The sequence below is a fragment of the Triticum aestivum genome, chromosome 6B (genome assembly GCF_018294505.1).
Source record: "Triticum aestivum cultivar Chinese Spring chromosome 6B, IWGSC CS RefSeq v2.1, whole genome shotgun sequence".
NCBI lineage: Eukaryota > Viridiplantae > Streptophyta > Magnoliopsida > Poales > Poaceae > Triticum > Triticum aestivum.
Window position 1 is genome coordinate 6,199,086 of NC_057810.1, and position 11,870 is coordinate 6,210,955.

At 44.8% G+C, this 11,870-nt stretch overlaps 1 protein-coding gene and 1 pseudogene across 1 annotated transcript; one reads left to right on the top strand and one right to left on the bottom strand.

The window, feature by feature from the left end:
- The first annotated feature begins 4,355 nt into the window (after positions 1-4,355).
- LOC123138566 (NAC domain-containing protein 82-like) lies at positions 4,356-6,448 on the top strand (annotated as a pseudogene).
- A 989-nt stretch (positions 6,449-7,437) lies between these two features.
- LOC123133064 (receptor-like protein EIX1) lies at positions 7,438-10,454 on the bottom strand. Its single transcript, XM_044552603.1, has one exon. It carries the CDS (start codon positions 10,452-10,454, stop codon positions 7,647-7,649), a length of 2,808 nt encoding a protein of 935 aa, XP_044408538.1. The 3' UTR covers positions 7,438-7,646.
- Positions 10,455-11,870: the final 1,416 nt, after the last annotated feature.

An 11,870-nucleotide genomic window follows, 5' to 3' on the forward strand; every position in this document is an offset into this window, starting at 1 on the left:
CGTTGATGGTCACGAACAACAACGCCTTTAGGTTAAATTCCTCCTGTTTGTGCTCATCCCACGTACGTACACCGTTTCCATTCCACAGCTGTAAAAGTTCTTCAACTAATGGCCTTAGGTACACATCAATGTTGTTGCCGGGTTGCTTAGGGCCTTGGATGAGAACTGACATCATAATGAACTTCCGCTTCATGCACATCCAAGGAGGAAGGTTATACATACATAGAGTCACGGGCCAGGTGCTGTGATTGCTGCTCTGCTCCCCGAAAGGATTAATGCCATCCGCGCTTAAAGCAAACCATATGTTCCTTGGCTCACTTGCAAACTCATCCCAGTACTTTCTCTCGATTTTTCTCCACTGCGACCCGTCAGCGCGTGCTCTCAACTTCCCGTCTTTCTTACGGTCCTCACTGTGCCATCGCATCAACTTGGCATGCTCTCTGTTTCTGAACAGACGTTTCAACCGCGGTATTATAGGAGCATACCACATCACCTTCGCAGGAACCCTCTTCCTGGGGGGCTCGCCCTCAACATCACCAGGGTCATCTCGTCTGATCTTATACCGTAATGCACCGCATACCGGGCATGCGTTCAGATCCTTGTACGCACTGCGGAAGAGGATGCAGTCATTAGGGCATGCATGTATCTTCTGCACCTCCAATCCTAGAGGGCATACGACCTTCTTTGCTGCGTATGTACTGTCGGGCAATTCGTTATCCTTTGGAAGCTTCTTCTTCAATATTTTCAGTAGCTTCTCAAATCCTTTGTCAGGCACAACATTCTCTGCCTTCCACTGCAGGAATTCCAGTACGGTACCGAGCTTTGTGTTGCCATCTTCGCAATTGGGGTACAACCCTTTTTGTGGTCTTCTAACATCCGATCGAACTTCAGCTTCTCCTTTTGACTTTCGCATTGCGTCCTTGCATCGACAATGACCCGGCGGAGATCATCATCACCGGGCACATCGTCTGGTTCCTCTTGATCTTCAGCAGCTTCGCCCGTTGCAGCATCATCGTGCACATCGTCTTCCTCTTGATCTTCAGTAGCATCACCGTATTCAGGGGGCACATAGTTGTCATCGTACTCTTCTTCTTCGCCGTCTTCCATCATAACCCCTATTTCTCCGTGCCTCGTCCAAACATTATAGTGTGGCATGAAACCCTTGTAAAGCAGGTGGGTGTGGAGGATTTTCCGGTCAGAGTAAGACTTCGTATTCCCACATATAGGGCATGGACAACACATAAAACCATACTGCTTGTTTGCCTCAGCCACTTCGAGAAAATCATGCACGCCCTTAATGTACTCGGAGGTGTGTCTTGAACCGTACATCCATTGTCGGTTCATCTGCGTGCATTATATATAATTAAGTGTGTCAAAAATCATTACAGAACATCATGAATAGATAATTAAGTGACCAAATTAATAGAAGTTCATCATCGCATTAAAACCAAAGTACATACATAGTTCTCATCTAACAACATAAAGCTCTGCAGAGCATCTAAATTAATTAAACCATACACTGAAACTATGTAAAACATTTCAATGCGAAAACAAATGCGATCATAATGCAACCAATGTAACAACTGATCCAACGGCATAATGATACCAAGCCTCGGTATGAATGGCATATTTTCTAATCTTTCTAATCTTCAAGCGCATTGCATCCATCTTGATCTTGTGATCATCGACGACATCCGCAACATGCAACTCCAATATCATCTTCTCCTCCTCAATTTTTCTAATTTTTTCCTTCAACAAATTGTTTTCTTCTTCAACTAAATTTAACCTCTCGACAATAGGGTCGGTTGGAATTTCCGGTTCAACAACCTCTTAGATAAATAAAATCTATGTCACGTTGGTCGGCATAATTGTCATAAACAATAAATGAACCAATAGTTATGAAAAGATAATATATACCACATCTGAATCATAGACAGGACGAGGGCCGACGGGGGCGGATACCAAAACCATCGCACTATATAAGATGCAATAATAAAAGTAAGAAAATTATACAAGTATCTATATAAACATACAAGTAAGAGTTTGTTTTTTCCTTTCAGAAAGAAGATAAGAACAAGAGGCTCACCACGGTGGTGCCGGCGACGAGATCGGCGCGGGCGATCGACGGCGGTGAAGACGGGGACGGGACGTGATGGACCGCTAAACCTAGACAAATATTGAGAAAAATGGAGCTTAGAGGTGGAGCTTGGAGAGGAGAAAGCTTAAGTAGTGTGGCTCGGGCATTCCATCGAACACCTCGTGTGCATAGGAGGTGAGCTAGAGCACCACAAAGCTCTCTCCTCGCGGGCCACGAAAAACAGAACAGTGAGAGTGCTCTGCTCGCGGGGTATATATAGGCAATTAATTGGTCCCGATTCATGGCATGAACCGGGACTAAAGGGCACCCTTTGGTTCCGGTTCATTCCCCCAACCGGGACCAATGGTGGTGGGCCAGGAGCAAGGCACATTGGTCCCGGTTCGTCCCACCAACCGGGACCAAAAGGTCCAGACGAACCGGGACCAATGGCCCACGTGGCCCGGCCGGCCCCCGGGCTCACGAACCGGGTCCAATGCCCCCATTGGTCCCGATTCTGGATTGAACCGGGACTAATGGGCTGACCCGGCCTGGACCATTGCCCCCTTTTCTACTAGTGCATGGTGATGTGCGGCGTCGACCGGCTTGCCGTCCATTGGCTCGTTTGTCTTGCTGCCTTCCGGAGAGCTCGCTGCAAGCCAACTTGTATATGGCTGGCTCGACGGGCCTACCAGTGAGTGGCATAGCTGAAGTGCTCCTTCTTTTGTTCGCGGTAGATCATATCCCATATGGCTTTGGTGCTCGAGGCGAAGGTGGGTGTGGTGCACAGAGGGGATGGAAAGCAAAGGTGTGATGCGGTTGTTGTTTTTTCTTGCGGGTAGAAATTTGTATTACTCATCCACCAAAGTCCTTACAATCAATCGCAGCTAGTTCCAAAGCCTCAGGAGGACCAGAACCTAACCAAGTCATGGTTCTACCCTCACTACGAGAAAATTTAGCTAAGCTATCACTAACTTTATTTTGGCTACGACTTACATGAGTAATACAATTTTCACGTAAAGACATAAGATATCTAATCTCCTTGATGATAGACGAATATACCGATCTGTCAACCTCTAAAGCCTGGATCAATTTCACTGCAAAGGTGTGATGCGGTTGTTGACAGACCTGGCGACGTTTAAATAGCAAAGGTGTGATGCCGAGTCTGTGTGAAGCTTGGGTATTGCCAAGTTTACTAGAACTCGTGGGAGTCAATCATCGACGCGTGTCAATTGTTTTTGTTTCATTGACAAACCGGTTGCAACTAAAAATTGTAAGGAAAAAACCATTTTGTACTACTCAACTTTGTTTTCTTGTGAGCTGCCCGTCTTTGAATTTGGTTTCTTTATATAGCTTGTAATAGATGCTCTCTCATTCTTGTAGGGGTTAATAAAATAAAATAAAAGGCTCTTTCATAGCCTTTCATTATTTTTGAGCAACTCTCGCAGTCTCTCTCTTTTTTTTTTGAGCAACCTCTCACAGTCTCTTTTTTTTTTTGAGAAATCTCGCAGTTTCTTTTTTTTTGAGGGTTTAGCCAAACTTTATTCATCAAACACCACATGAGAAGGTATTAATTTGAATGCATTTATGAGACGTGCGGATAATGATGGAGCCCAGCCCAGGAAGGAGGCCGGCCCAACAGAGCCCAGTAGTAGAATGGGTTTTGAGAAAGAAGTAACGCAAGTATGGGCGAGCGGCGCGGCGTGTCGAAGTCGACGTCTCCTCCTCCCAACACACCGGTGCGTCGCCTCCCCTCCCAAGCCGCCTTCCGGTGCCGAGTCTCCCCTGTCCGCTCCCTCGACAGCAACACCGGCGGCGTAAGTCCCTCCCCTCCTCTCTTCACTCCAACAACTTGGCTTAGAAGATACATCTCTCTCTTGTTCCGATGGTCGATTCTCTCGTCAATGCCGATTCCGTCTGCTGTAACCCTATATCTATCTCTGCATCTAGTCTGAAAGTTCATTAATTTCACATATCTGCATTGCATAGCCAAATATCTACTCTTTGCTTGGATTGGATTTGCATCCGAATCGTATGCAGTAAGCAAGGCACGCGGTTGCCAAATCTGCAAATCCAATCATTCGTCCTGCTCTGCTCTGTCCCAACACAGTTCCACTTTTATTTGTTTTGTTAGCTAAATAAATACAGCAGCTTTGTCCCCCTGCCATTTGTTTGTCAAAAATCAAAATAGAAGAATGCATATCTCTTTTATAAAGTATATACTTATTTTGTAACAATCCGTTTCCTCGTACAGGACGGTGTCTGCACAGTACTCAGATGTCTTCTGATGCCACAAGGAAGGATTACCTGTGCTTTCTTCGGCGGGGCTGCCGCTGTCGCTTCTTCTGGTGCTCAATAATATCTCGGCATTGGTTTTGATGGAAATGGCGCCGCTCCCTCCTGGATACCGGTTCCAACCGACCGATGTTGAACTCATCCTCTACTATCTAAAGAGGAGGATACTGGGCCGGGTAAAAAGTTGCGCCGCAATGCCGTTACAGAAATCGACATCTACAAATTCGCCCCCTGGGATCTTCCAGGTACATTTGAATTTAATTTATCCCTCTCTCGCATTACGAACATCTGAAAGTACTGCATAACCACATGCGGCTGTCAAGCATGCTACTTTGCACAAAACTGCCCTGCAAACTCCTCTTCTAACCGTTTGTTTTAACTTTGTTCAGGGAAATCTTCAATGCCTACTGGGGATCTTTAGTGGTATTTCTTTTGTAGTTGCGGCCGCAAGTACCCTACCGGGTCAAGAACTAACCGGTCAAACCAAGCTGGGCACTGGAAAGCTACTGGAAAGGACAGGAAGGTGGACTGTTGGGATGAAGAGGACGCTGGTGTTTCATGCTGGCAAGGGACGCAAGGAGGAAAGAACTGACTGGGTCATGCATGAATATAGGCTGGTCGAAAGCGAAACAACTAACGCTGGTATTAGACTGGTATGCTTCTTTGCTGTCTTTGTATTAGTTTCACTATATCTCTTCTATGAAATGGACTTCTTGCTCCTAAAGCACTTGTTTGCGTTAGATCGATGACTGCTTACTCCCCTGAAGAATTATTTTTCAGTTGTTTACGATTGATGATTGCTTGCTCCCCTGAAAAATTATTTTTCAGTTGTTTACGGAGATTGGGAAATGAATGAAACTCGCATTCATATGTATAGAACTATAAAGGGGTCAATGTATGGACGATTCAAAATCACCAATGTAGCATGCCATGCATGATCCAGCAAATTATCGCTCGACACATGTCCGAACTATTTAACGTTGAGTAAGATGCAAGTTTTCCTTTTCCGTACAAGCTGAACTGTTTCCAACGTACATTACAATACACGTGGCACCAACGTAAAATGAATGCTCCTAATGCCCTTTTGTTTCTAGTAAATTATATCCTGAGATCGTATTTGGGAAGATAGTAAGTAGCAAGGATGGAAAGGTCCAAACAGCAAAAAATAAACTGTGTTATAATTAAAGAATTGCAGCAATTACCCACTCCTCAAACTGAAGGAGGCACTTAATTAGTTTATTCTTTGACTGAGAAAAGTTAGCACTGATGTGATCATTTTCCGTTTTTTACTGTTGCAGGACGATTTCGTTCTCTGCAAAGTCTATCAGAAAAGCGGTCCAGGTCCCAAGATTGGGGAACAGTATGGCGCTCCATTAGAGGAAGAGGAAGAGAAAGAGGAATTGAATGATGCGAATTGGGACGCTTACTGTTTATCCAATTCTTCCGCACCTGGACCAAGCCATGGTGGTGTGTTGAACTCTGCGGGTGAATCAGTTAGTGATGGCTGGCGGCAGGGTTTCCTTGAGCCTTTTGTCGGCAAATAACGGCAAGAGCTCCTCCAGTGGTATCCGTCCTGATAGGGCTTCTCATCTGGATGTTAACTGGGACATGATACATATACGACAGTTAGCTGATATACTGGGTTGTCTCTCGACGAATCCTGTAGGCCAAGATGGTCCATCGGTAAATTTTCTTTCTGTCTCTTGCTATCTGCTGTATGCTCATTGTGTCAAGTCGATCTTATATACTATTTAATTTAACTTTTTCTTTGGTTTGGATGCAGTCTGATTCCACCGCTTACCATCACACAGAAGCATTGTTTGACGATAATGAAGCTATATTTGACATAACGGACCAAGTTGTGCCTTCTTCACTGGTTAGCCTCTGCAAGCAGTGTGACTCGTGCGGCGTTCGGCTGATCGACCCTTTGTTTCAGGAGTGTACCTGGAGCTGAATGACCTGCTGTTGTGTCATGCCGGCCATGTTCCAGATGGCAGCAACCATGAGGGCCCTCCACTGGATAAGACAACTGTATCTGCTGCAGTTTCTGGGTCAGGGTCAGGGGCGCCATCTAGCTAGAACAAGTGTGAACTCAGGGGTATGCTCGGTTGTCACTTGAGGCTTTCATTTGTGGTTGTGCATTAGTCATCTGTCAAGTAAGTAACGTGGGGGGTCTGACAAGGTGCACTAGTCTAGTTAGTAGGTACTCCCTCCGTCCGGAAAAGCTTGTCCCTCAAATGGATGTATCTAGCACCAAGTTAGTGCTAGATACATTCATTTGAGAGACAAGCTTGGGACAAGTTTTTCCGGATGGAGGGAGTATGTTTTTTGGTCGGCGTGAGACGTCGAAGGATCCGCAAACCTTTTTTGTTGCGATGAAGAGGCAGATAGATATGGAAGGGGTGAGGAGGAGAAGATGTGAATATTGGGAGCGGAGCGGAGGGTCCCTTCCCTTGAGTTTGTTAATTAGTGACTAGATGGCGAGCGCAGGTTGAGGTGTGAGTTATATCTATCATGTCGTAGAATTTTATCTAAAAATTCAACTCACACCTAGAGAAAAAAAATGACAAATATTGACATGAATGTTTGCACTACCACATCCAAATTTGGTATGCTTGTTTTGCCTCAGAAAAAAATGGTATGCTTGTTTCCCTTGCTGTGAGTTTAATTTACAACTGAAATTTTGCAACACGTTAGATGTATGCTATTTCTTTATACTCAACTATTTTAATAATTCTCCAGAACTTTGGTACAAGTTGTCGATGTTCGGTAGCACGCCAAGAAAATGGTTTGGTTCCAGTTTCTCAGAGATTGTGGTTGAGTGCAGGCGCCGCAACACAAGGGATGATGGATACGACAGAGAGATGATGTGGCCTCGATACCATATAAGTTTTTGAGGCTCGAAGCACATGCCGTTGGGCAGGGATGCGTACGTGTTATATGGAGCAATCCGATTACATAGATTTGGTTCGTTGGCTTGAGCTTGATCCACATATTAGCTATACAGAGATATGGATCAGTCTCAGCTAACTAACCACGCACAACAGCACACACACGCTCCTAGGCCTTCTAGATTATATATTCGGTTTATACACTACCGAGTAGACATACAATATCTCCAACAATATTAATCATGCTAAGTTATAAACCAAAGAAAAGCATTACACGCAACAATAATCATTAAAACCACTATTTTGAACAAATTTGAACTAAAGCATGACACTTATTTTAGGACAGAGGAAAGTAGGTACCTACATAAGCTCCAACATATGAGACCTCACCCTTGATGGATATTTCTTGCCAGTGAAGCCCAACCCACAGCCACGTGCATGTAAGCTCGATCATACATGTGGTCTGTAAACGAGAACCAACCAATCCTCCATTTTCTCTTGAACAAGAAACCACAAAAGACAATCCATAGACCTACTACAAATCCTATGCACATGCTGAGGTATAATGAAACCACATCACTCATTCCTTCATTATGCACTCGGGGAGCATATGAAATTATGTCAGTTCGTGAGCAATTCCTTGGGACAGGTGGACCACATAGACCTGGGTTGCCAATATATATAGACTCTTGGTCCTCTAGTGTTCTTAATTGGTTCCCCGATGGTATATTCCCAGTCAGATCATTATATGACAAGTTCAAGCGGGTTAGTGACGTTAGAGATGATATGCTTGTAGGGATTTCACCAGAGAGCCCATTGTGCGAGAGGTCAAAAGATTCCAAAGCTTGTAGCGCACCCATGCTTTGGGGTATTATGCCAGTCAGACTATTCCAGGACAAGTTCAAGTTCTTTAATGCAACGAGCATGCCAATTTCCTTAGGAATCTGCCCAGTGAATCTGTTGCCGGAAAAATCAAGGTTTACCATGTATGCTATCCCTTTGGTATATTCAAGCACTTGACCTTTTATCCCCACCTCTACAGTATAAGCATCAGTGGACATGGCCTTAGAAACTCCACCAACTACAATATAATTGACAAGGTCAAAAAGGCCACCACTATTATTGGAAGTAAAAGTCATAGCTTTGAGATTCCCAAGTGATCGTGGTATGTTCCCTGAGATGTTGTTGCATGCAATGTCTAAAAACTGAAGCCCCCTCATCCTAGTTAGTTGACCAGGGATGCCGCCAGAGAACATGTTTGAGCGCAAATTTAGAAGTGCCAATTGTGGCAACTTTGACTCAATCCATGTTGGTAAGCTCCCAAAAAATTTGTTGTATGCCAGATCCAAAAGTTTTAGCTCTTTGCATTTCTGAAGAAACAACGGGAATGCTCCTGAAATATGGTTGTTGTTCAATTTAAGTAAGGTAATAGTTGAGGTGTCGAATCCTCGAGAGCATCTGGACAATCGTCCATCCAGTAGGTTTCTTGATAGGTCTAGAAATTTCAACTGTTGCGACTGAAGCATGGAGCATGGAATAGTTCCTGAAAAGGAATTGTTGAAGAGAAGGAGTACTTCTAGCATTGGTGCTCCTATAACTGATGGCAGTGCGCCTGATAAATTGTTTCCGGAGAGGTCCAAATATAATAGACCATCTGGAAGTGTTGGAATTGGGCCAACAATCTCGTTAAAACTAACATCCAGTATTTGCAAGGGAGATAATAGGTCAGGAAGCATGCCAACAAGCCGATTTCTTGACAAATCCAAATATTCAGAAGAGGGATTAACAATCCAAAGAGGTATGCTATCATGTATGCTTGTGTTCGAAACATCAAGATAATAGATAGTTGGTTGGTTAAGCCAAGATGGAAACTTGGGCCCTATTATACAAGATCTAAAGCCTGCATAGGATAGGTTGAATGGAGCTTTCCATGTACTATCGACCTTCATAGTTAAAGAATTATCAGAGATATCTAGGGTTTGTAAGGCGGTCAGATATGTGAAATGGTCCTCGGTGATTGTACCATGTAAGTTGTTGTGGGCCAGTGATAATTGGTTCAAATTTATGAGTTCCCGTATACTAACGGGTACATCTCCATACAACTCGTTGTTGTCAAGGTTGATTGTGGCCAAGCTGCTTAAGTGCCCTAACCGATGCATTAGCTCTGCCATGTCCATGATGATGAAGTTGGTGTCTAAGACGAGCTCTGTTAGATTTTGTAGTTTCCGGAAGCTCAATGGAACCATGCCAGTGAACTTGTTTGAACCAAGATACAAAATCCGAATAGAGGTCAAGTTCCCCACTGCGTCAGGGATTGGACCATCGATTCCGCAACTAGTTAGGAAGAGATTTTGGAGGCCGGGCATATCCCAAAGCAAATTTTTGGCTCCAAGAGATGTGTTGAAGGAGTTTGAAATAAGGTTGAGGTTCTCCAGCGATGTGAGATTGGAATGTGCCGGGGGAGACATAGAGTTCTGAAGCGCACAATAACTTAAATCAAGGTCTGTCAAACGGGGGAGCATGTTGATAGCATGAAGCCAGTTGGTGGCAGCGCTGAGGTCCACCTCAGACATTCCGAGGACCTGAAGCTTCTGTAGGCACGACACCCATGCGAGATCAGGAGAGTAGGTGCCATCTGCCATATAGTTGAGCTGAAGGCTGACCAGGTTCGAGAGGTTGCCGAGGTGGGGAGGAATCCGGCCACCAAAATTGGAGCCGGAGAGGTCGAGATGCGTGAGACGCCCACACCCGAGGGCTCCTATGAGCTCCGGGATGGGTTGGCCGCCGAAGTTGTTGCCTGAGAGGTCAAACTGCTTCAGATGTCGTAAGGTGAGCAAGGAGGAGCGTATCTCACCTCCAACGCGGTGCATGGATGAGTCGAGCGGCCATCCGCTGTTGATCTTGAGCATGACGACATGGCCGGTCCGGTTGCTGCAAATGATGCCCGTCCACTGGCAGCACTCCACACCTCGCCATGACGACAGGAAGTTGATGGGGTCGGTGAGGCCGGCCTTGAATTCGAGAAGCGCGTCCCGCTCGCGGGGGACGCAGAGGGTGCCTCCTGGTGTCGGTGGCAGGGCTGGGGATCTCGGGTGGAGGGGCATCGGGAAGAATGGTCCCTGAGCTCCGGCGTGCCTGACCAAGAAAATGGTCAAGATCATCGTAACGCGGAGCAGCTGCCTCGGCACGGCCATTTTGGGTGTGTATGCGTGTGTGCAGCCTCTAGCTTTTGTTTGGGTATTTATTCGAGTCAATGAAGCTAGTGCGGGTCAGCAGATTCGTTCATTCCTCAAAGCCCGTCGGGTACGTGACAAGGAAATGCCCCGTCCATGAGGTTAGCTTCATTGACTTGATTGTTATATAATTAGGCCAGTCTGCACCAGTTAGCTGTGTACTTGTGTGGTCATCATGGCTTGGATGGATCCATATATAAGCTATTTTAGAGATTTTAATATAGACTACATATGAAGCAAAATGAATGAATCTGTACTTTAAAATATGTCTACATACATCCATATCCAGTCCCTATTGAAATATCTAAAAAGACTTATATTTAAAAACGGAGGAAATACTATATTTGTCGATGTTTGGATTCTTTGTCTTGCATCAACTTTAATATAAAAGACCCGTATTACTTTGCTGTCAAGATGGTGGCTTCAAACTTTCTGATGTATTATTTTGTAAGGTCTCTGTGAATAGTTAATAAAATGTGTGCATGCATCTAGATTCAGAGGCCGGAGGTACATCCTCCTTTTCTACAAAAAAAACTTTAATAAAAAAACTGGCCTTGTGCATCTCTTTGATGCAGAGTTTCAACCTTCTTTCCAAAATAAACCCACAATATATTAATATCGGGTTAAGCACAATTGGTCTCGGTATAATGCCAACAACTGATTGAGACATGAGGAATGCACACCGCCGAATTGTTCCAACGAGTGGCATGCAGCAGAATGTGGATCATGTCGTGCCAGAGGAAGACCGTCACACCCAACTGCTGATCTGGATGCCGTAGCCACTCGTTCCAGCGTGTGGCATATGCTGTGTGCTCCGAGTTGCCTGTGGAATTTCATCCACCGAAGACAAACCTCACGGTCTACATGGCAACAGAGCCATACAGCTGGCTGGCGCAGACCGACCAAATTATCACTCAAGTCAAGCTAACTTTATGGACTAGGCATTTCCTTGTCACGTAACATACTACGCCCCGTTGGCTGGGCAGTTGGGGTTGCTGCCAGCCCACCCGAGTTCGAGTCCTGACATGGACGCGCAGTGTGCACGGAGTTTCTTCTATAAAGAAAAGCGAACGAGGGTTAACCCTTGGGTTGGTCTTATTTTTTTTAACATACTACGTCCGCCTTAATTTATTAGTTCACTTTGTATTCTGTGTCAAATTTTGAGCTTAAATTTAACTATTCCCTCAATTCCCTTATACAAGACTTAACAGTAATTGAGACAAAAATTAATGATGTTTTCTCGTACTATTAAGTTGTTTAATGTATGCATGCATTTAAACTAGCCACAATGGATAGTAACATCCATATGTTACTAGTCTATGTTACTATCTCTACAATGGGGAGTAAGGCTGGCCATAGTGGGGGTAACATAAGTAG